This window comes from Peromyscus californicus, unplaced genomic scaffold, assembly GCF_007827085.1.
Source record: "Peromyscus californicus insignis strain IS unplaced genomic scaffold, ASM782708v3 Scaffold_11__1_contigs__length_118956290, whole genome shotgun sequence".
Taxonomy (NCBI): Eukaryota; Metazoa; Chordata; class Mammalia; order Rodentia; family Cricetidae; genus Peromyscus; species Peromyscus californicus.
Window position 1 is genome coordinate 30,892,666 of NW_026294402.1, and position 25,164 is coordinate 30,917,829.

Sequence of the window (25,164 nt, forward strand, 5' to 3'; positions counted from 1 at the left end):
AAAAGGTTAATATCTTTATTGTATCTGGAAAGAAATCACACGTATTTCATACAAGTTGATAACATGATCTTACAAATGATACTACAGATGTTTTTCAAATGGTGAATCATACACAAAGAAATAATACTGTTTGCATGGGGAAAAATGTAAATCAAACCAAATAAGCATGCAACCTCCCCTGATTGTAACGTGAGGAGAGACTGATACACAGTTTTAACCTCAGGAAGCAGTTTGCTACTGTCTATTGACAGTCATAAAAATGCCCCAGTTTGGCACTCAAACTTAACATCTTTAATCCTAAGGGAAAAAAATCCCAAATATTGTGCAGCATTACTTATAATGTTGGAAATGATCATAAACAAAGATTTGTGTGCATATTTCCAGACAGGATAATCGAGCCAATTATTATTAAATAATCATCCCAAAGACTGGTAACAGGCAAAAACAGTTCTTATTAGTTATTATCAGACATGCACTATGATGAACTGTGGTTCTATCAGGACGAAAAGGGTTATCAAGACGGCAACTGCTCCAGCTGGGGAGAGTCTGTTACTAGCACTTGCTGCTTTACTGCTTTTAGAACAGAAATATTAAACTAAAAATAACCTATATTCTGCATAAGCTGATGGAGCATGGTGTAAAGACATGATCATGTGAGGAAGAAGCTGGTGGATCTGAAAGCTATTGGAAGCTAATGCCCACCCATCCCTCTCATTTGTGAGCAACCGTCTGTAAAAGCCTCCATGACTTACATTCTTCATGTGTGTTGTATAGTGGGTACCTGATCCACCTATGACCTTGAGGTACCAGCCCTGCCTCGCCATTGGCCAAACAGCTTTATTGATCAACCAATGAGAGCAACACATTCACAGTGTACAGAAAGACATCCCACAGCAGTGTTGCTTTTTGTGGGGTCACAGAAACATGGTATCTTAGAATGGGCAGAGCCTCAGAGATCATTTTATGCCAAATTCCCATGGATTTTACAAGTAACTGTCCGCTCTCTGACTGGGCACTCCCGTGAAGGACGGTGAATGTCACCACTTTACAAAATGGGTTGTTCAATTAAAAGTGTATAACTAAAGTAACATCAGAGGCTTCTGTACATGACTGGACCCTGAACTTCACTCATAACTGGGCATCCTGGTCAAGCACTTCATTCTAACCAAGATTTCAAGCCACAGACCACCATGAACCAAGGGCCTAGAGTGAGACTATCTATTGATTCTAGCTTAGGAAATTACTAAGTTCAAAATAGGAGAGCATCCATATTCAGTGAAGATATATTCTCAAAACGGAAATAAATACATAGTTATTCTGATCAAGAACAGTAAAGACCCTGGGTTGCCATTAAATGGTGGATAGAGTCTCCCTGGAGCTTGTTTTCCTTATATAGAGCTTTTACTTGTTTATAACTTCCTCAGAAGTAGAAGACTGAAACACTGGACCAAGGGGGCTGGGAACTTACAGAGCTGGGCTCTGGGGCTTTGTGTGGGGTGTCCAGACAGTTACTTTTCTCATCGAGCCCCAGCACACTTCAGGTGCGTTTCCTATTATTTTACTAGTTCTGTATGAAGCAGAAATTCTACATTTAAAATGGAGAATGGGCACATGCCTTAATCCTACTCAGGAGGCAGAGACCCAGCCTGGTCTAAATAGCAAGCTCCAGACCAGCCTGGCTGCACAATGAGACCTTGTCTCAAACATCACACACACAGAGAGAATGTATATATGAGGAAGCAAGAGTGTGGGGGAGAGAGAGGGAATGAGGGTCAGTGAGGTGTCTCATTGGTAAAGGCACTTGCCACTAAGCCTGAGACCCTGAGTCCCATGCCAGAACCAATATAGTGGTAGGAGAGAACCAACTATGTAACTTGTCCTCTGACCTCCACAAGTGTACTGTGGCATGCACGTGGCCTCTCCCACAATAATGTAAAAAATGTAATTAAGAACTGTGGATAGTGCTTCAGCCCCACACATATTATAAACAAGAGTTTGCAAAGCCATCCGGGAAATCAGAACAGTGTCTAGAGATAATGGGCCAGGCCACACTATGTGAACAGGCCAGAGCATGGCTCAGCTGACCTTCTGGGGTGCCCACGGCAAACGAGAAGACACTGTCTGTATTAGAACATTATCCAGGGAACGAGGGGCAGGAGTAGAAGGGGGAAGGAGCCAGCAGACAGGCACGAGGGGGCAGAGTGATAGCTAATTCTCCCAACAGCGGCTTTTGAAAGTTAGTAGTCCTCAAAGCATTTTCATAGGCTGTGGGGCAAAATGACACACAGGTCTTAGACGTTCCTGATTATTCTCCGGAAGTGGCCGAGGGCCGGAGTGGTCAGGATTGAACAGCTCCCTTGGAAGACTAATAGACACGAAGTGCTGGCTCTGGGAGGCCCACTGAGAAGGGCAGTATGCTTGCCTGTTCAATGGTGCCAGCAGAAGGTCCAGTGGAAAGAGAGTGCATGGCCAGCCTGGAGGCCCTAGGTCTGGACTTGTCTTTCTGTTACCAGCCCAACAGCAGGGATGGCTCCGCTTGGGTTCTTTTTCTAATCTGGGAGCCTGCACGAACTAAGAGGCCCAAGAACCAGATGCAGGGTTGGCACAACCAGGCTTTCTCCCGTGTCTGGTCAGGAACTGCTCACTTCCCCACCCCCATCCACTCCTGCAATCCTCTAAGACTTTTCTCATTGCTCATACGTGCAGACTGCCAGTGGCTTTCATGGTAACCAAGCTCTACTGAGGAGCAGCAACCCTTTCTCTAAACACAGTAATGTCCCTTGAGCTGTCAGACACCCTACCAGACTGTGGGCAACTCTTTTCAGTTATGAATAGCTGCCTTAGATCCTGCACCTAACATCACAGCCGCAGGGCCCAGGCTGATCACTGTGAGGTGATCACTCACAGTTCCCTTGCAAATCACAACCCTGCCACATGTAATCACCAAGTCCGGTATGCTACCAGTACTGAGCTGGCCAATATAAACCTCCTGGATTTGGTTTAGTCTTTGGGGCCAAGTAACACACAGCTGATTAAACCAGCTCACAGATGGTCTGGAACCATCTGGCTATTTCTTGCCTCTCCATTTATTCCTTCATCCAGCTAGCACTCAGAGAGATGACCCCGGCCAGGTCATGGTGGAGATAGGAAATTTGCTTACATTTCTGCGCAAGGAACTGGCCCTGCAAAGCTCTCTTAGGATTGCTGACTCACCACCCTGTGACAGCGGTTTAATACAGCTATGACCTTGCTGTCTCTTGGGTGGTGAGACAAAGGAATGGGAGGAGAGGGACAAGGTAGAAGAATGTCTAGTGTTTGCAGACTCTGTGGGAAGAGCTGCCAGGCAGAGCCTACCAAAGGCTCTTGTGGTGGTAGGTGGCCTGCTGAGTCCTTGCCGGAGATCTGCACTGGAAATGGTGTGCATTTGCGGTTTCATTTAGGACACCAAGGCTGAGCTGAGTAGGGTGGAGAGCCCAAGTCATTTCTCAAATAGCTAGACAAAATACCTTATTATGTCTCTCGTTCTTGCTTATCCTATGTCTTATGATCAGGGTTCAAAACCAGGGAAAATGCCAATGGATGAGGAGAGAGCAAAAGGAGAAAAATATTTACTTAATAGGAGAGTAAATATCATGGAGTTGCTATTATGGGTACGGTGCTGGGCAAGGTCCTGAGGACAAAGACTGACAGTTTCTAGTCACAGAGAGGAAAGCAGATGCAGTGTAAACCATGGAGCAGATATTCCCAAATGGCGGCTCCTTTTGGCAAACTGTCTCAAAGAACTTCTGCCTCAGCATCTTCTTGTTAGACAGGTCTTTCTATCCGCTACTGTGCCAACACTTCCAGCTCTCTACCTAAGTACTTCTGGATCCTTAGAGCATCTGGCTTTGTCTACCCAGGACAAGGGACTGGCAGTTTTTCCTAGGCTTTCTAGGTAACACCCAGGATGAGCTGGGTCTGGAATACTGTCCCAGGGGACCCATGTTAGGAGACTGCCATAGTGCTAGGCATATCCCAGCCCCCTGTAGGAGGCCTGGTATATCCTGGAGACCATCTGTGTGACCCTGGATACATGTGTTCTTCCCCTTTAGCTGTTTGGATGCTGGCTTAGACGGGGTCTCTGCCATTATACTCTCCGCCGAGGTGTCTTGAATCTTATTTATCTCCCCTTCCCCTGCTGCTTAGAACAAGGATGCATGGTAAACACCTAGTGTTTTATGAGGGAGCCTGCCGATTCTCCCATTTCTGAGCCCTGGACTTAGGGATCAACATGGGCACAGTGACAGCCACGTGGACTATCAAAATAGACAAGCCACGAGCCTCATCTACAGCAGGGGTGGCACACACTCACTGGAGAGGCCGCTGGCAGCTGGGAGTGTGGCAGAGCTGTAGACTTTAGCTTTATGAGAATCCAGCCATTCACCCCATTTTTTTCAGGCTCATGTTTTAATTTCTAAGTAGCATATGTGGCAATTAAGAAAATTTTTGCTTACAGAAAAATGTCTAGATTCTCGTGGAAGATTTAAATTTTTCTTGAAACAAACTTTTTTTTTTTTAAAAAATTCTGGGACAGGTCTTTCTGTGTTGACTAGGCTGGCCTCAAACTTGTGGGAATCCCCCGACTCTGCTTTCTGAATGCTGGGATTGCAGGTATGGGCCACCACGCTCTGCTACCATGAAGCTTTTACAAACAACATCATTGACTCCCTGACATGTTATTTCTGGGCTTATTCTGTTTAATTTTTTGGTGGATTTCTGTGATGCATGTTTGTGTGGAGGTGTGCATGGGTGAGTGCATATATGTGTGTGCATGCATGTGTGCATGCGTGTGTGCGTGCATATGCTTGTGGGCTGACATCACTGCTTTCCACCTGGTTTCCGGACAGTGTCTCTCACTGAACCCAGAGCTTGCCATTTCAGTTGGACTGACTTGGCCTGTGAGTTCCTGATCTACGTGTCTGGCTCCCAGCTGTGTGCTGGGATGTGAACTTAGACCCTCATGGTCACACAATCAGCACTGTCCCCACAGAGCAGCATCTCCTCAAGGCCTGGCTTGCTCTTTTTGGAACCTTCATTGCCCTCTTCTGAGAAATATCTAGAATAAAGCCACATTTTTAAAGACTGTGAAATAACAAATCTTTTCTGATTTGAAGACTGTATGTAACAAGCAGAAGTGGAAAATATTCAGAAATTCTGGATGTCACCTGAAATATTAAAATTCTGTCTCTTCCAAAATTTTAAAGTATCCTTTCGCCTGAGAGCAAGGGTGTGAATGGGGAAACTGATACACAGAAAGGGCAGTCTGTGAGCGAGGTCTGAAAATGGGTGGCTTTCCAGCTGTCCTGCCAGCTTTCATTCTAAAATTAGTGATGTTCTACTGCCCCCTCGTGGCCAGGTTCATAAATGGGTTTGATCGTATAATCTAAATGAAAAGCCATCTCCACAGCAGCTCAGGGAGATGCTACCTGTAAACAGATTAGAAGAAGGAATCTGCATTCTTATTTAAACCAGTCACATGCTTTGAATCAATTTGGGTCTTAGAATGAAGAGTACCATGACATTTATTTTGTTGTCTGTGACAGTTTCACCTTGACAGAGCCTCAACATAGAAAATTATCTTCAAAACCTGCTGCAACATTCTCACAAACTAGGAAAGCCCACAAACAACAAAGGCCTCTCTTCAATATTCGATCTTTTCAATCTCATCCATGTCTTCTGGGTCGAGCTGCTTAATATTGCTATCTGAAAGAACGAAAGAGAAAGGATCCAGTCTCATCCCAGGTCCTAAACGCAAGTTCATTCCAGCCAGTCATACTAGAAACAGTGACACCTCTAAAATACAGTTTCTAAGCAGGGTGTGGTGACGCACGCCTTTAATTCCAGCACTCAGGAGGCAGAGGCAGGTGGATCTCTGTGAGTTTCGGGCCAGCGTGGTCTACACAGTGAGTTCCAGGACAGCCAGGGCTACACAGTGAGACCCTGTCTCAACAAACAAACAAACGAACAAACCCTCTGCTCCTGTGACATTTTGTAGAGGAAGCCCCAAGACACTTACCAAAGAGTTGGCCCACATAACCTAAAACAGCAGCAAATAGACTGGATCCAGAGTGTACATGTCTGGATACCTTGAGGCAAAAGAGGCTTTGCTGATAGTGAGAAAAGCCGGGGTGGGCCGAGCCGCCTCACTGGAGCTACTTCCCAAGAGTTCAGCAGAGCAGTAGTGGCCAACATGGGTGCTTCTCTCCTAACCACTCAGGTAGTTTAAGATGGGGTGCCTAAGCAGTACTTTAAAGGGTCGGTGGGATGTGCAGCAGTCAGTCTGAAAACCTTTACAAATTCCATTCCAACGTTCGGTGAGTCCACTTCCTGGGGAGTGTGCCTACGGCTTCCAACAAAGTCCCATCCGAGAAGATGGTACTTAATGCCTTCTTGCCATGCTCCCCCCACTCCCCTTATCTGTGGCCAGGTTCAAAAATAGGTATGATCATATAATCTAAATGAAAAGCCTTCTACACAGCTCTCTTGGGCTTGGGTTAATTTTTGTTTGTCTCTTCAAGACAGTCATACTATGTGGCTGGCCTGTCCTGGAACTCGCTATGAAGACCAGGCTGCCTTGAACTCACAGAGATCCTTCTGCCTCTGCCTCCTGAGTGCTGGTATTAAAGATGTGTACCACTACACTTGGCTTCTGCAGGGGAGGGGGTACAGCTACCAAGTGATGTAACCCTTGACGCTCCCATGAGTGCATTCTGACAGTTCTAGGGCCCAGCAGACTAGCTGAGCCTGCTTGTTCAGATGTGGGGCTGGGAAAGGTTGCAAAGCAACCTACAGAAGTCAGGACTGTCCTGTCTGAGAGGGTGAGACAACAGAAGGAGAAACTGTAAAAGAGGAAATTGGACACAATAAATCCTAAAGGGTGTCATTACTTTGTGGTATTGCTCTATGGGCATAAAATTCTACAGGTTGCAGAATGAGCTCATGTGAATTCTACTTGACACTTAAACTTCTGTTTAACCATAAAGGAATCACGTGATCACTTGGCCTAGGTTATGACTTTCATCCTATGAACTAGAAGCTATTCTCTCACGGCTTCTGTTTCACACAACCTCTCACTGCCCTCATGGACAGTATGAGCAAGTCTGGGGCTCCTACTGCGCATGTGAAAGCCTGCTACTTACTGAAGTGGTCCTGTATTTTCATAAGCAGGGGCAGCTTATCCACTTCAATCATGTTGAAGGCGAGACCTTTTTTCCCAAAGCGTCCTGTCCGTCCTATACGGTGGAGGTAGGTCTCATAGTCTGGCTCTTCTGATTGATTTACAGGAAGGTCAAAGTTCACAACGATGGTGACCTGCTTCACATCAATTCCTAGGAGAAGAGAGACACTAGAGGGTCTTCAGGCCAAATCCACCAAGAACTGTATGTGCCAAAGGAACTCTCACTAGGGGGTCCTAAAGCAGGTCAGTTTGCTTGCGCACTGTGGTGTCTGTGATGCTGGGTAGCAGTCAAGCTAATCAAAGCTAATTCTGCACAAATCTAAACGGGTACAAAGCATGTATATGTGAGTGGGGAAAGGGGAGAGAGAGAGGCCCTCGCCAAGCCTACAAGGCCAAGCTCTTCCCTACTTCTGTGGAGCTTAGTCCCCAGCAGGCTCATAGGTGCAGAGTCTTCTTACCTATTATGGGATGCAGCTCAACTCTACTCCATGGCTATGTTCTCATCATGTCTGTTTTTATCCCTTCCATGTTGCATTCCACGTTCTAATGCTTTTCCCTCAACCTCTTCTGCCACTCTTCTAACGTCACAGAGGATGGCCACCACAGCCATGTCCAGGGCTCTTGTGCTCACAGCCTAGAATACACGCTCCTCGAGTCCTCAAACCACTTACGGGCTCACCCCAGCTCCATGTTCAGTTCCAGTTACAAGGGCTAGGCATTTTCTAAAGCCACTGTATTTTCCTACCCAAGTGACCTGTTCTGACTAGAGCTGGGGTTCAGTGGTAGAGTGCCCACCTAGCAAGCACAAGGCCCCGAGTTCAATCCCCAGCATTTAAAAATAATCTGAACTTTTTCCTTTCTTCAGTACCTTTCAATCCTAGTGCTGCCTAGGACACCTCTCTGTTGTCTGGGCCTCCATGTCCACACTGATAGGCTGCCCACATCATCATCTTGCCCTCTCTGCTCTGAGCCTTCAGCCTGGAGCTTTCTTTGCCATTTTCCCCGCTAAGGCTGAGATTGTTCTGTCCAAAAAGGAAACCATAAAACTCCATATGACTATTCACATTTAAATTAGCCAAATTAAAAAGAATCCAGTTCCTCAGTCATACTGTGATGTTTCAAGTGCTCAAGAGCTGATACAGCTAGTTAGTGGCCACCATCTGGACAGCACAAAGTCCCTTTGGATAGCTCCAGGCAAGAACAGTTCCCAAGGGCCAGGAGCTTCACCCTTTTTCAGGGAGGCTAGGCTTCCAAGACAAGGCTAGTAGAGCCTTTGTTCTATTCAATGACCTAGAGAACGTGGTTTGAGTATAGGCTGACCTAGAGAACATGGTTTACTCAAATATATAGGTTTACCCTATACTCATAGGCTGACCTAGAGAACGTGGTTTGAGTATAGGTTGACCTAGAGAACATATTTTGAGTATAGGCTGACCTAGAGAACATATTTTGAGTATAGGCTGACCTAGAGAACATATTTTGAGTATAGGCTGACCTAGAGAACATATTTTGAGTATAGGCTGACCTAGAGAACATATTTTGAGTATAGGCTGACCTAGAGTCTGGGGTCCAATTTGAGTATAGGGTCCAAGCAACGATGTGAGAAGGATAAAAAAAATAGGCAGTCCTCTTTCTTAACACTCCTCAGCCTGAAACTGTAAATTTAAAACTTGAAACACCTAAGATACTAATAATGTTGGCATTATTAGTTATTAGGGTAATGCAAATTCAAACCGCATGGAGATACGATACACGTTCATCTGAATGGTTGAAACAAGAAACTGACAAGATTAATGAATGACAAGGGTGTGGAACATCATCAATGGGAGCGCACCCTGCTGGTGGGAGTGCACAGTGGTTGAGACACAGCAGAAGAGCTGCAGTTTCTTAGAAAGCCGTTCCACAGCAAGGCATTTACCCAAGAGAAATGAAGACGTGTGTGGATACAAAGACCTACACATGACTTTTTATTGCAGACGCATTCAAAGTAACCCCTAGCTACAAGCAATTCAAATACCCAACTGGTAAATGACTGAGCTATCAATGGAGTACTATTGCCAATGAAGAGGAACAAAACTACTGTTGCCTTAGCAAACAAAGCTGGGGAAATTCAGCAACATCATGCTAGGTGGACAAATCAGATACAAAGGCTCTACACTATATGATTCAATGTGGGCAGCAGTCTGGAAGAGAAATCTCAGCAGCAGCAGTTGCCAGAGGCTATGTGCTGGGAGGAGACTGGTGCAGAGAAAGCTAGGACCATGTTGGGGAGGTGGCGGTGCTGTGGGATGTTCTGTATGGCAAATGTGTTGCTCTGATTGGTTAGTAAATAAAACACTGATTGGCCAGTAGTCAGGCAGGAGGAAGTATAGGCAGGACAAGGAGGAGAATAAAGCTGGGAAGTGGAAGGCTGAGTCAGAGACACTGCCAGTCGCCACGATGACAAACAGCATGTGAAGATGCCGGTAAGCCACAAGCCACGTGGCAAGGTATAGATTAATGGAAATGGATTAATTTAAGCTGTAAGAACAGTTAGTAAGAAGCCTGGCATGGCCATACAGTTTGTAAGCAATATAAGTCTCTGTGTTTACTTGGTTGGGTCTGGGCGGCTGTGGGACTGGCGGGTGATAGAGATTTGTCCTGACTGTGGGCCAGGCAGGAAAACTCTAGCTACATGGCGGGTTCTGATTTTGATTAGAGTGGTGTTTCTATGACTGCATACATTTCCCAGTAACACTCAACTTCCACAAACCTCGAGCACAGACATTGGTTGTGATGAGGACCTTCTCTTTGCCATCTCGGAACCTCTGGATGATGGAAGCTCGCTGCTCCACTGTGAGTTCCCCACTTAGTAAGGACACCTGGTGGCCATCCTGCATCATCTCCACAGTCAGCCACTTGGCATTTCGCCGTGTCTATGAGAGAAATCAAAGCATGAGTCAAAGCAAACTGGCTGCCCTGTATGCTCATGGGTGAAGGGGGAAAGCTGCAGAGGGCTTGTTTCCTTCTCCCTCAGTCTTCCAAGGTCTAGACTGTGGCATGACATTCTCTGCGATTTGAAGAATCACCGTCTCTCAACTTGACCAAGCTTTGGCCTTCTTTTCTGATGACCAAACCAAACCAACAAACACTACAAGAGTTCTTTGTAGGAGCCATGTGATTAACATCTTTATGTACACAATAAAACAGATACCCATTTCTGCATCTGCATCATCATCATCATCTTTGTTAAATGGACCAAAAAGAAAACAATTCTATAGCTAAGCAACTTGCCTAGTTTACATGGCTATCTTGGGGCAGAGTTGAACTTGTTTTCATTCTACAGAGGATTTCAGTTCTGTCCACATGCCAGCAGATGCCAGTCTAGAGCAGGGGCTATGTCTCAACACCCTGCTCATAATGCCAAGCATGTTCACATGGTAGGAATGAAAATAAAGCATATGAGCATGAAAAGGGTCAGATGGCAAGAAGCAAACACAGCACAACTCCCCTACCAGCCCACATAAAATGAGCACAGTGGGATAGATATCAGTAGAAGTGACATCACAGACTTGGAAAAGCCAAGTGTGGATGTGCTAGCGGCAGGGTTTCTAAAGGGACCTTTGTTTAAGATCTATCCCATCAGCCAACCTTCCTAAGTTTCACCCCGAAGCTGAAGATTCTAGTCAAAGCTGTTCTGAGGGTTAAAGTGAACACAGTGCCTGGCTCGATGGCATTTACTCATGGTACAGTCTCCCCGTGCACTTGTATGGAATCTGTCTGTGGCAAAGACACAGGCAGCAGGCTTGCCTGGCAGAAGATGATGGCCTGGCCAATGGTGATGCCACCATAGATGTTACACAGGGCTTGATATTTGTCTTTTCTGTTTTCACACAACACATAATACTGTCGGATGTTATTCAGGGTCAGTTCCTCTTTTCGTAACTTGATAACATTGGGGTCAGGAATGATTCGTTCAGCAAACTGCCACACAGAGTCCTCAAAGGTTGCCGAAAAGAGGAGCATCTGGCATTCGGAGGGTAAAGCTCTGAAAGAGAAGGAAGATGACTGTCACTCAGCTGCCAGACTATCACTCTTCCAAGCACTGGCATACTTGTAAGCTTACGTGGTGCTGTGTGCTGTGATCAGCTCCACCTTCAGGCAACAAGTCAAACATCCTGTCCCTATCTGCCACCAAGAACTTGGAAAAATATATGTGGGATGTGAATCTCCGAGCATTCTGGAGGGTCAGCAGTCACACACGCCAATCTCTTCCTACTGAAAGGTTCAGTAGTCTCACACTGGGAATACATCCAAAGGGAATGAGCTGAACCACTTAAAGGAATTGTTTTAACAACCAAACGAAAGGAAATCAAAAAAGGGAGTGCTGAGCAGCCAGTGTAAGTGCTCTAATTATTACACAGCTTTCTCCTGAGTAGGAAATAAGAGGGACCTTCTCAGAAGCCCCATTTGACTACTAAATCATGAGTTCTGAGTCTTACTCTACAACGTAAACACACTAACTTACTGGTTAGAGGACGGCAAGAGGGGAGTCTCCCCTGGCCTCTGGCCATAATGAACAAACAGCTGGGTCCCTTATTTCAGCAGCTAAGCACTTACTACTAGGAGACTAGTGCAGAATTTCCCTATTTGGAGATAGGAGTCTTAATGGTAGGTGGAATGAGTCACGTGGCCGAAGTGAACGAGTCAAATGAAAGCACGCACACCTCCTGGTAGCTCTTCTCATCCAGACTGCCAGCCGCCAAGCGCTGCTGCCTCCTGGAAGGAGGTCAGAGCATCACCTAGTTCTGATGCCCCCTATGACAACCACCCGAAAGGAACGCTTCCTGGGATTTCAGCCCCTCAGATTATGAAGAGTCGGCAAGCACTGCCAGATGGGGAGAAGAAAGGTCCACCTTTTGTGAAAGACGGATGCAGCAAACAAACAAAACAGGAGAGCTGGCCAGTTCAGACAACGTGGAAACTGGGAATAGGCGGAAACCAAAAGAGCAGCAGCACCACCCTGCAACACTACTGAGATTAGTACCCTCAGCGAGGGACGGTGGATGTTGTATCCATAACACAAGAAAAGCAAGTGAGGGAAAAGAAACAACCAGGAAATACCACCAGTAGGAGCCAGACAGGAAAAAGCAAGCCGAGACTGCCATTTTAACCTCAGACAGAAGGAAGCGCACCCCTCCCCCCCATTAAAGAGCACCTGGAGGCAAGGGTTAGACTAGGCGCCAGGGTCAGGGATGCAAGGGGCCAGTGCACACATGGACTTGGAAGTTTAGGGGAGAAAGGCAGTGCTTTCAAATTTCTAAAGGTGGCTCCCTCAAGAGCCCAGCGCCGAGGTGAAACAGTAGCCCCTCAATTAGCTCAGCCACAGCACCCAAATGAGCATGCATTAGAGTGTTGTCCCTGGGATCTATCTCCAGGGCATGGAGTAGCTGCAGCTCAGGGTCTACAGAAAGCATCTTACACTGTGGACTGTGACCCCATCTGGGCTGTATAACTGAATGTGGGGAGTGTGCAAAAGTCTGCAATTCAGGAAAAAGATATCTGAGCGGGCAAAGGCCAACAACTAATTCAAAATCAAACCCGTAATGAACCTGAGGTGTTTCTAGCAGACTTGCCTGGGGTGCATAGTGTGGCTGCACTGTTGTCTTGGTTCTGGGCACACAGCAGCTTCACTTTGTGCTGTGCGTGCCCCCGAAGCCATACAAAATACCAATGACTACTGCTTGAGACACTCAGCTCAAACTGGTCACTACTGTATGCGTCTGAGCTCCCTACAAGGCTTTCTGTTCTCACAGAAACATTCCTTAACATGTTCTTATCAAACCAGTATGTCGTAATTGCTGGGCTATTTAATTTTAAAACTTTCTGAGTTATTGACTTGAATTTCATAAAAAACAAACAAACAAAAAACATTAACTGTGACTTGAGGTTAGGAAAAAATTTCTAATAATTTCCAAAATGGTGTGAAACATATTTCTGCTATTTTTATTAAATACTTAAAATGGTATTTCCAGCATTGGCAATTTAAAAATATCAATGAACTCTAGAAAATATTGAATAACTTTTGTTTCAGGCAATATTTAATTCTTGATACAAAAATAAAAGGCACATCCATCTATTATACAAATTTTATTTTTATCATTAATGTAAAATTATATACATACTAACAAACTGCTTTAATCTCTTTATGACTTATTTTCAGTAAATGCTTGACATATACACTTATGTACCTAAATATTGAGAGTCATGTAAAAATTTCTCCAGTGAAAATGAGTCTTAAGTAGAGAAAATTTAAGACCTGGTTTATACAAACCTAAGTGGGATGTCCCTATCAAATCCTTCACCCCAGAGCTCAGGGAACCCCATAGAAGAGGAGGCAGAAAGAGTGTAAGAGCCAGAGGGGATGGAGGACACCAGGAGAACAAGGCCCTCTTGAGCAAGGCTCATATGAACTCAGACTGGAGCAGTGGGCACAGGGCTGACACGGGCCTGCACCAGGCCCTCTGAGTATACATTACAGTTTTCAGCTTAGTATTTTTATGGGACTCTTGAGTGTGAGAACAAGTGGGTCTCTGACTCTTGTGCCTGCTCCTGGGACTCTTTTCCTCCGGTTGGGCTGCCATGTTCAGTTTCGAGATGAAAGTTTTTGCTTCATCGCATTATGTTTTATTTTGTTATGTTTGGCTGTGATCTCTTAGAAGCCTGTTCTTTTCTAATGAGAGACAGAAAGGGAGTGGATCTGGAGGGGAGGAAAAATGGGGAGGAACTTGGAGGAATGAAGGAAGGGGAAACTATAATCAGGATATACTGTATGAGGAAAGAATCTAATTTCAATAAAGGGTAGGGGGAGACACGGTTTATAGACCTAAATAAAATGTTCTGTGAGTAAGGAAAGGCAGAATGCTGGTAACAGATGACACAGCTTTCTGTGTGAGAGTTGATTCTTCTGAATCTGCTTCAGACGTGTAATCTGTGCTCTACCACACCCCAGTAATAAAAATGTGTCCCTGTCAAGCATGCTGGCTGACACCTGTAATCTCAGCAGTTAGGAGGGTGAGGTAGGACTGTCATGAGTTTGAGGACAAGCTGGGCTATATAGTTAGTCCCAGGTTGGCCTGGGCTACAGAAAAAGTCTTTCTCAAGACACACACAAACACACACACACAGTCTAAGATACTTCAATTTTTAAAATGGAGATGATATTTATGAACTTTTTATAAAACAAAGAAAATAAAAGACAGGTTTGCTCATATCTTACCCAAATATAAACTAGTAGTATCGTGTAAATAAAAATTCTGGCAAATTCTATTCATCCCACAAATTCTCTATCAAATAAAACAAAAATGGTCCTACCAGCTACATGTCTTGCATACTTTGTGCCTGACATTTTAAAAGCATGTAATATCTGACCATGGTACTGAGACTTTCCTTATCAAAGTTTTGGGCCACTTTTCAGTTTAAAGTTTGCACTTAGAAAGACCTTTAACTATGAAGACATGTACTCATATGGTGACTACACTGTTGGTGTCTCTGGAAAGATGTGCAATAAATGAAAACAGATGTCTTTCTCCAAGATGGAAACACAGTGAGAAGGTGAATAGAGAATGGATCACCAGGAAACAGAAATAGCAACCCTCGCTTTTTAGTAACATGTGTATAATTATTTCCAGTTTTAATACTTCTTGTTTGTGATGACTATGTCCTATACTGGCTCTCTCTAGGAAAAGAAACAACTTCAGAGAATTTCCAGAACTTGCAGGCACAAGGTTTGATAATAAAAGTCAACAAACTCCAGTGAGAACTATCAGGATCTGGAGGCGGCAGGAGACCCCAATGGTAGGCTAAGATCAAGGTCTAGGGGAGCAGGGTGACATCCAACCTCTCAGCCACAGAAGCAGAAGCTCACAGTATTGATTACACATAAAGTTACCCAGGGAAAACTGTTTGGTTTTCAACATTGCACCTGAAATTGGGAGGAAGAATGGTTTTTCAATATAGGATTCCTAGCAACAGAGACCAGACTTACAAGAGAGTAAAAACATTTTGAGACACATACAAGCTAAAAAACAAAATCAACCCACGAACTTTTTATATACTTTAAAGGAGATCAGAAAATACAACCCAGCACATTCAGGAAATTACACAGGAACCCAGGGACTGGGAGATGCAAAACAGCAAATGAGCAACAGCACAGCCATGATTAAAGTACACAACAGGGCTGGACACTCAGACAGGTAGGAGAGGGAGACCTGGAGAGGCCTCCCGGATAAACAGAAGTCAACGACTAAAAACATGATTCGAGGCCTCATGGACTTTCCTCCATCCACTCTGGCATGTCTACTGCTGTTGTCCTTGCTCACTCATGTGCAGGCAGCCAGGTCAGTGACACTTTATGGCTGGAGCTTTTGACATTACACAGTATCACAGTAGACTACCTGTTCCTTGGGCTCTTACAGTCTCCCCCCCCACCCCCACCCCCACTCTTCCTCTATGATCTCTGAGCCTTAGGTGGGGGAGATTTTTGTAGATGTATCCAATGGGTCTTAGCTCTACAACTCTGCATTTTGATCAGTTGTGGTTTTCTATAATGGTCTCTGTCTGTTGCAAAGAGAAAGTTTCCTGGCGTGAGGACTGCACATATCTGTGGGCTTCAACCCTACACAAAATACTAGGGTAAAAAGCAATGCTGAGAGCAGGAAAAACAGTCTTCCCCAGGGCAGAGCACACCAACTGGTTGCCCAGCACCAAATGGTCAGCCCTGAAAACACACATACAAGTAACATTATGCAGACCAAGCAGGTTTTACTAAGGAATATGTGCGAAAACATATATATATATATATATATATGCATGTAACAATAATTTTTAAAAAAGAGGCCATGAATTTGAAAGAGAGCAAGGAAGGCTAAATGGGATAGTTTGGAGGGAGGAAAGGAGAGGAGGAAGTAATGTAATGATATTATAATCTCAAGAATAAAAGAAATATTAAAAATTATAAACACAAACAACATGATTTGACTATGTGAAGAAACCTCTTGCATATGACACAGCTGATGGAATAGTGAGGGAAAAGCTAAAGATCCCTGCACAGGGCTAATGCAAGGGAGAAAGACAACAGTCAAGGGAAAGCTGTATAATAAAACCACAGTAAGAACACTACACTGCTGGACCAGCAGCCAACAGTGTGTGCCTGCATGTGCATGTGTACTCAGACTGACATAAACAGTGTTGGCACAATCAAACTCTTACGATTTAACCACTGAGAGAAGGTAGAGAGTGGGCAAGGGCAGTAGTTCAAAAATTCAGGGCTACTTTCTACACTGAGAAGTAAGGAGACGATGACTTTACATCAGGAAACAGTAATGTGAGCATATTATTTAAGATCTGAAGGGTGGCATCAGAAAAGACAAGCATGTTCTTAGGACTGAGCAGGCAGGGGTCGACTGTTTCTAAATACTATTGAATTTAAAGTTGAGTAAATATTACTTTTTTCCCCCTTGAGACAGGGTTTCTCTGTGTAACAGCTTCTGGCTATCCTGGAACTTGCTTTGTAGATCAGGCTGGCCTCCAATTCACAGAGGATCCACCTGCCTCTGTCTCCTGAGTGTTGAGATTTAAGGCATGCACCACCATCTTAACTTTATTAAAAAAGAAAGAAAAAAAGAGCAAGGCAGATTCTTAACTTCCCTCCCTAGATCTCAATGCAGTGAGTGTGAGGAAGGGCCCAGAAATGTGTTATCGGAAGCCCTTCAGGTGATTTGTTAGAGAAATCTGGGGAAATGGTATAATTTACTTACACACTAGAAGTGGAGTCAGGACTAGACCTGCTCCAACACCACGTGTTTTCTATTCTAGCCCAATGGCCATCACAGGCAGCCTTCAGCAGATTCCTTCAGGATTCCGCTCAGGATATAAAACATGACTGGCAAAACCTCGTGTGACCCAGGACACACACTTCACCTGTAAGTCTGCACTGCAAACGCACAGCAGAGAGGCACGCACAGTGAAGGCAGGCATTATAGCAGTCTGAGGGGTCCCTGAGCTGGTGAAACTAAGACAAACCTGAAGTCAGTCCGGAGGTGATAATACCAAGAAATTAAGCAATGGAAGTAATTAGGAAGAGCAGAGAAACAAAATTGATCATTTAGACTGAAAATCCAGGAGGAATGGATGAACGTGAAGGTTACCTTTGGATACGAATACTCTGATCTGAGAATCCTTGGGTGTCAATCATCACATCTGCTTCATCCAGGACAAATACACGGATCTTAGTCAAATCAATCAATTTTCGCTTGAAGCACCAATCTAGGACAGTCCCGGGAGTACCAATTATAATCTGTTTGGTGATTTCAGTGCCCCGAGGAACTGTGGAGAAAAGGGTTTGAAGTGTTCCTGTAGATCAAAACAGCTCACCTCATGGTGACAGGACACAGGCCAGGGTGACAGGACGTAGTGCTTGGTATCATTTTTCAAGCGCAAACCCTGCGGGTCATGGATGTATTTAGATTCTGCAGAATTTCAGGATGGATTTCAGACTTTTAGGTTTATGGTAATAATAGCCCTATATATTTGATTGTGCTCCGTGGTCATTTAAAAAGCTACACTTAGATAAAATGGATACCGTGGCATCCTGTAGGCCCCACTACTCAGGAAGCTGAAGTGAGATGATCACTTGTTACATAAATTCAAGACCATCCTGGCCAACACAGTAAGGCACTGTCTAAAAAAACAAAAACAAAACAAAACAACAACCACTCCCCCCACCAAAACCTCCCAAACCAAACCAAACAACCAAACAAAAAACCAAAACAAAACCAAAAGCAAAACAAACAAAAAAACCACATTCCAACATTCTATTGTCCTGTGGGAACAATGGCATGGCTGTGGGGAAACTGGTCAGGTGTGGAGTACAGGCCGGGGACACCACTGCAGTCTCCAGAGCAGCTAGTGTCCCTAGCCTGTCACTGCATGAGCTGAGAGATCCCATTTCAGCTACAGGAACTGGGGTACACTCAGGATGAGAGCACTCAGCTAGCACGCACAAGGCCCCAGTGTCTATCTCCAGCACCCCCAAAACAAAAACAAGCCCTCCAAACCACAAAGCCTTTCCAAACAGGAAACAACAAAACATTCAATAATAGTCTAGATGTAAAAAATATGGGATGCTGTGAAGCCAGTCAGAGGGTGGTGTGACGTGCTCCCATTATGTGAGCACTCAATGAAACAGATGTGCAGATGCATCTGCATGGGCTCAAGGAAGAGCAAACACCGGCTTCCTGTCTTTTTCCTGGGGCAAAGAAGAGCAGACTTCCATCTCCTAATCTTCATCCTTTAAAGTTTCAGTTTCCATGATAAGCATGTAGTATTTTAATGAAAAAAATCTCCAATAAAACTTGTTTGGCACAAAATCACCAAGTCTCAAAAAGCAGACTATAAAAAGGGCATCCTCTTACAAGGTGTGGAAATAATGCACTGTCCTCATTATATGCCAGACTGTACCGGTGCTTAAGTCTGGACCACTTCATTTAAGTTATTTTCCCCACTTTAGAGATGAGAAAGCAGAGAAGTTAGGTGTGAAGCCAGGATTTAACAAATAGCCAAGACAGGCTGACTGGTACATACTTCGATTTCCTCGAATGGCATACATCACTTCAACATCCACACAGAATTTCCCCATCCTTTCAACCACACGGCCAGTCTGCAGAGCCAGTTCATAGGTAGGAGCCAGGCAGAGGCACTGTGAGATAGAAGAGGGGAGGGGGAAGGTTCATACAAGCCACTGCTCAAATTTGAACCACAATTAAAAGTTGTATGGGAAGAGGCATAGAAATGTCACTGAAGATTTTCACTGAATGAAACATTTTAAATTGAATATAATTTGACAGTTGATAAATAACTGATAGGTTTGAGGTGAATACTCAGGGGAGGGGTTGGAGCTGAAAAAGAAATAGTTACTTTATATATTCCTCTCTACAGGGCTATTTAGAAACATAAGTTACTGGTCTTTTGATGGAGAGAGAAAGGGATATAGGGAGCTGGGAATCCATGAAGAAGGCAAGATAAACCACAGCTTGTACAATACCTATCACCTCTTACTTGCTCTTAAGAGTCTGTCTGTCTCCAGCATGCTTTGCTTAATCCACATTATAAATGCATAATCCTGCCAGAATAATATTCCCCCCAACTCCCATTCACTAGTTCATCTCCCATAGAAGTGGTGACTGTCGAATGAAGATTCTGTCGGAAGGAACCTGGTAAGTAAAATATCCTGAGGGGGTGGGGAACTCTACCAATGCAATAGGCCAGATTACTAAATCCAGGTTTAATCTGAGCAAAGCATTCCCGGGTGGTCTCAGGGGAAGCCGGAGGGGCCTTAAATACCCTCCAGGGGAAGGATCCACTGCTTGGTGGGCTTTCTTTGGGGGGGGGGGTCTGGAGAAGGCAGCTCCAGGGGAGATTTCCAACAAAACTGGTGGTTATTTAATGTGTTCATGTGCAGGGTCTGTAGTAGGGAAGGCAACCACCAAAGTGCTAAAAATAATTTCCATACACATTTCCATAACATGGGCTCAAGCATGGCTCTCTTGAATAATTGAATGGATACCACAGTTTCAATCTAAATTTCAGTGACCTTATGTGGAAAGCACACTTCCTGTGCTTGGCCCCCATCACACGCATCTACAATTTCTAGGAATCACTGTCAGCTGGCTGAGAAAGGCTTTTAGCACATATGGGAAGTCAGCCCAGGAAAGAACTTTCTAAGTGTCCTTTGGAGGAAAGAGGGAAACAGGACCAGATTCTTTTTGTGAAAAGAAATGAGGCTAGAACTGTGAGCTGGGTGCCTCTACCAGCCACTCTGTGACCTCAGGAAGACACTTTCCCCGCAAGAGTTTCTGATAAATGAGTGAACTGTATGCCCTTCTGACCCTACAGCCATGCAGACACCATCACTATATGCTTACTTATTCCAAGCACAGTGATGAATGCACATGATGACTTTAGGAGAAAAACACTCACACATTCATTTGTCATTCAGTGCTTAAGGAATGGTCTCTACAATGCAGGCTACACTGGGTGTGAGGAGTTGAGCATGAGGAGATCAATGATGATCCATGCCTTTAGAGTGCTGACTTGGCAGAGAGAAAACAGACCCAGGGAGACTTACTAACTGGTCCCTGACACCCAGCTAGGCAGGCAGTTGTGGCAAGGCTGGAATTGGAGGCAGCTGGACTCTAAGGCTGGGGCTGTGTATTACTCGGTACTAGCCCCATACTCTCCCCAACACTCTAGGATTTTATGAAGGAATGCCTATTCTTCATTTTACTTCGGTAATCATATATCTGCAGAAAGACCAGGCATTGCTGAAACACTGTTGGCATCACAGCTACAATTATTTCCACCAGAGCCCTTCCTTACCTGTGGAAACAATTCCAAGGCATTCACTCTGCTTAGCATTGCTAAGACAAAGGCGGCCGTTTTTCCAGTTCCCGACTGGCTTTGTGCTATGAGGTTCTGGGGACTGTGAAAAAGAGGAGAGGGCTGGGTAGAAACTGAACACAAGATCCTGGGTATAAATAGAAGAAACCAAAAACAACCAACTTGCAAGACCACTACCCTGTGAACTCACGGATGTGCGAGCATCATAGGGAGGGCCATCTCCTGGATTTTGGATGGTCTGTTAAATCCCATTGCGTAAATCCCTTTTAGTAACTCTTCCTTTCTGTAAAATAATAAATAAATAGATGGGTACATAGATAGATAGCTAAGTAAATAAATAATAAGTAAATAAATAAATAAAAATTCTCAAACATGCAAAGCCTCTGCTGGTCAGCAGCCTCATTAATACATGTACCAGCAGCTTTCAGAAATGCATACTTGAAAGATACACTTCTGAGGTAAGCCACTTTGCAATTAAGCATTATCACTTTCCTATGACACGGTGCTCAACAGAAGCTCATGGTTTAAGAAGGGGTAGAGTCGCCGGGCGGTGGTGGCGCACGCCTTTAATCCCAGCACTTGGGAGGCAGAGCCAGGCGGATCTCTGTGAGTTCGAGGCCAGCCTGGTCTCCAAAGCGAGTTCCAGGAAAGGCGCAAAGCTACACAGAGAAACCCTGTCTCGAAAAACCAAAAAAAAAAAAAAAAAAAAAAGAAGGGGTAGAGTCCACGATGGTGAGAGTGTGAGGTTGCTGCTCTCACTGTGTCTGCCGTCAGAAAACAGAGAGACAATGCTGATGCTCAACTTGCTTTCTCCTGTCCTACTTTTTACTCAGAGACTCCAGTCTACGAGACAGTGCCACCCACAAGCAGATGCTCGTTCCTCCTTACCTAAACCCCGTGGGAAACACCCTCAGGGACATACTCAGATGTGTGTGACCTAGGTCATTCCAAAGCCAGTGAAGGTGGCAATGAAGATTAGCCAGCTACCAGCGCTGAAAGCAATACTTAGAAATACATTCTTCATACCTCAACCCTGACCCTCCCCCAACTACATACAATCATGCCTCTAAGTTGGACTACTACGATAATAACCTAGGCTAGAAGCCTAGGTTAAAGGAAGTGGGGAAGGCCTAAAGCCAAACTTTCTGTTAGGGAGATGGCTGGGGATGAAGATTCATTGGATAAAAGGTGTGTATATCCATATACCACAAGTGTTATCTTCCCATGAAACTGGGAAGCAAAGTGGCATTGATAGTTTAATTCCTTTTCATGAATGACAGACATTTCCAGAAAAAGAAAACATTTGATTGAGGTGATTCTTTTATCATTTCTTTCAGACTCATTACCCTATAATCTCACCTTGCTGACGAAAGAACTTTAAATGCATCTTTCCTGTACTCCTCTGCAAAATGTCAGAATGAGAGCAACGTGAGTGGGCTGAACTGTTTACACCTTTCCCGAGTCACTCACACTTTTCTTTTTTCTTTTTTCTTTTTTTTTTTTTTTTGCCTCTGTTTTTTCAAGACAGGGTTTCTCTCTGTAGCCCTGGCTGTCTTGGTACTGTCTCTGTAGACCAGGCTGGCCTCAGACTCACAGAGATCACCTACCTCTGCATCCTGAGTGCTGGGGTTAAAGGTATAGTGGCCTGGCTACATTTGGATGTTCTTAATTTGGTACATTGCGTGGTGGATGACTGGCAGCCACATTTTAATCATAGGCAGGACTGTCTACCACTTAGAAAATATCTTGAGCATCAGGATGTTGGATATTTTCCTTTATGTAAGTTCACATGTTACTACATCTTTCTCTTGGAAACCAAATATTGGGTGTTCCCAATTGGAACTTGGCAACAAAGGCCAAATGAGAAACAGGAATCCAATCAATCCTCTGTAATCAAGTAAGATATCTTCCAGATCCACAAGCCATTTCTCTACTACAAAGTAAAATTTCATGCTAAATATCAGCAACGCTGAATACAGCAAGTCCTGGGATGAGCAGTCCAGCAGCTGCTCACATTCACTCACAGGCTCTTAATTCAAGCAATGGGGCCCCTGAGGCAATGGCAAAAAGTGTGTCTAGAGTTGCCTTTTGGGTGGCTGGGCAAACTACTACCTAACCAGGACCATTCTGCCTACTGTGCCTAGCAGGCAAAATAAGCCTGTTTTGTCCACACATATCTGTCATCTGTTCTTTTTTGTTAGAATATATTTTCTTCATGTCAATTTCAGCCCTAGGGGATGAAAACTCATTTGAGGAAGTTACTCATTTTAATACCATTTGAAATAAATTATGGTTAGCAAAGTAAAGGCTTATATCTTTTTAAATGGTGGTTAAGGGGATAATGTTTGGGGCATCAATGCCTGTGTCGATTCTGATATGGAGGGTGACAACATGGCTGTGCTTGGCTTGGTATCCCCCTGACTCCTGCAAGATTAAAATATTTTGATTTACTACAAAATGTGCTCAGTTTGCTGGGCAACTTAGGTATCCAAGTGTTCTTTGAGTTGTATTTTAATGGCATGTAATATTATACAATCTATTTTAACACAGCCTACTAGAAAATAAAGGAGATTCTGATGTTCTTTTAGTACCAGTATGCTAGTTAGTTCTTGCTAGCATAAGCATTCTTACATACTGAGAGTTAAGATACTCACAGCCGTAGTTCTTCAAATGTTTTCACCGAGTAGAGTGGAGAGCTGGGATCCTTTTGTAAGACTTCCACTCTGTGGCTGGATTCTACTAAGGACTGACGGATTAACTTGTTTAAGAGTGAATTGGCTGCCAAATCCACTAGAAAAGCAAAAACAAAAGGGGACATCAAGCCTCCTGAATGGCATCTAATTAACTGTTTTCTCACACTCGGTAGAAATATACAAAACAGCTGCAACTTATTCCCATTTTTCTTCTAATAGAAAGTTCTAGAAGGAATGCCACAGCACTGAGAACGCCCTCTTTCACAAAGGTCCAGTTTCTTATGCTCTGTTGCACCAACCCCTGACCTTGAGCAAACCAACATCTAATCATGACAGGACCTAATTCTTCTTTGCAAAACTGAAAATTCTTAGCCCATTCCTTGCAGTTTCCACTTTGTCTAAAGAAATATACCCCCTCCTAATTTAGTATTTTTGTCTGATTGTATTCACTCAAAAAGAAAGCAAAGATAGTGCTTTCCCAATGCAATCCCATTCATTACAATTGTTAAAGGGATGATAAACCAAGCAATGTTAGAAAGTACATGCAAACAAACGTCTCTTACCTACATCGTCCTCTTCATCATCTTCTTCGGTGTTAAGAGAGCCGTCTAAAAGGGCAAGAGAGAAATAATAAATGTAAAGAAAAACGTTGAAAAAACAATACAGTGCACTCTCAAAATTTCTCACAGGTTTTAGTGTATGCAAACAGAGTCATTTCCAGGAAGAGTAAAGTGATTGGGAAGGTAGTGGAGGATCTTGTATGTAAATTAAATTAAAGGAGCCAAAGCTATTTCAGCTGGCAGATACAGGCTGAAGAATCTTTAATCACGCCAGTTTGCTCTAGCCTAACAGCACTCACCTATGTTTGGGACTGTGGTACTCCTGATACCACGGAGGTTCTTCCTGGGGTGGACGAGATTTGAAAACTATTGAAAGGGACAAATTTCAACCAATGTTAGGAAGCAAGACATCAAGCAGAAGCCTGGTGCTATCCCACAGCAGGGGCAGGGAAGACCACCCCAAACTCCTTCCTTTGCAATGTTAAGGATTAGTGAATTCATTAATCGGTCCACTGTATGAATTATCCTATAAAAAGATGGGAGCTTCCATCGTCTCTTCTAGAGGTCTCTTAGTCTGAATACGGCCAGTACCTGGGTGAAAGGTGGTTTACAACACCTACAAGGGAAAGGTGACCACAAAGAAGGGAAACCTGCTAAATGGTCAAAATCAGGAGAGGAGAACACTCAGAGCTAGGGACTAGCAGCTGCGTTCTCTGTCTGGATTTCCAGGGGTCTTCGCCCTTTCCAATCAAAGGTGTGCCCTCCCTCTGGGAGTCTCCTCTTCCGTGGCCCTTCCACCCCTGCCCACACCTCCCCCATCACTTGACACCCTACTCCAAACGCCAGAGGGGCGCTCCCCCTCCCAGGGGACTTCCCTCGGGAGTCCTTGTTCTAGCTCCCGCCCGTGGGCCCTCCCCTGCTCAGCGGCGGTTACGTGGCTGTTCAGCCGCTCGCTCTCTGCCGCCCCAGCGTCGCCTCCCCAAAGTAACGACGCCATAGCTGCGGTCTCCGCTCTCGCCCCCGGCACGTGCTGCCACCCCCGCACGGGGAAGCGCCGGCTCGGCTCAGTGGCCAATGGTTAGGCTCCGGGACCGGCGTCCGCCTCGCGACCACCCGTGGCGCGGCGCACTGCGCAGGCGCGGGCCCAGCGCGGGGCGGGCGGAGGGGGAGCGAGGTGCGGGGCGCCGCCGTGCGGGGCACCCGCGAGCTTTCCGTTTGGCCAGCTGGCCATCAGCACCGCGGAGAGAAACGGGGCGCG

The 25,164-nt window shown here is 44.8% G+C and overlaps 1 protein-coding gene across 1 annotated transcript; it reads right to left on the reverse strand.

Moving 5' to 3' along the window:
- Ddx25 (DEAD-box helicase 25) lies at window positions 1-25,038 on the reverse strand. The gene is made up of 12 exons (XM_052756387.1): window positions 24,841-25,038; window positions 24,206-24,272; window positions 23,910-23,954; window positions 23,308-23,443; window positions 20,844-20,936; window positions 20,633-20,735; window positions 18,839-18,953; window positions 17,404-17,581; window positions 11,006-11,243; window positions 9,969-10,131; window positions 7,179-7,367; window positions 1-5,742 (listed from the first exon to the last, which is right to left on the reverse strand). The coding sequence occupies exons 1-12, from the start codon at window positions 24,901-24,903 to the stop codon at window positions 5,681-5,683; spliced, it is 1,452 nt and encodes a 483-aa protein (XP_052612347.1). The 5' UTR covers window positions 24,904-25,038; the 3' UTR covers window positions 1-5,680.
- Window positions 25,039-25,164: the final 126 nt, after the last annotated feature.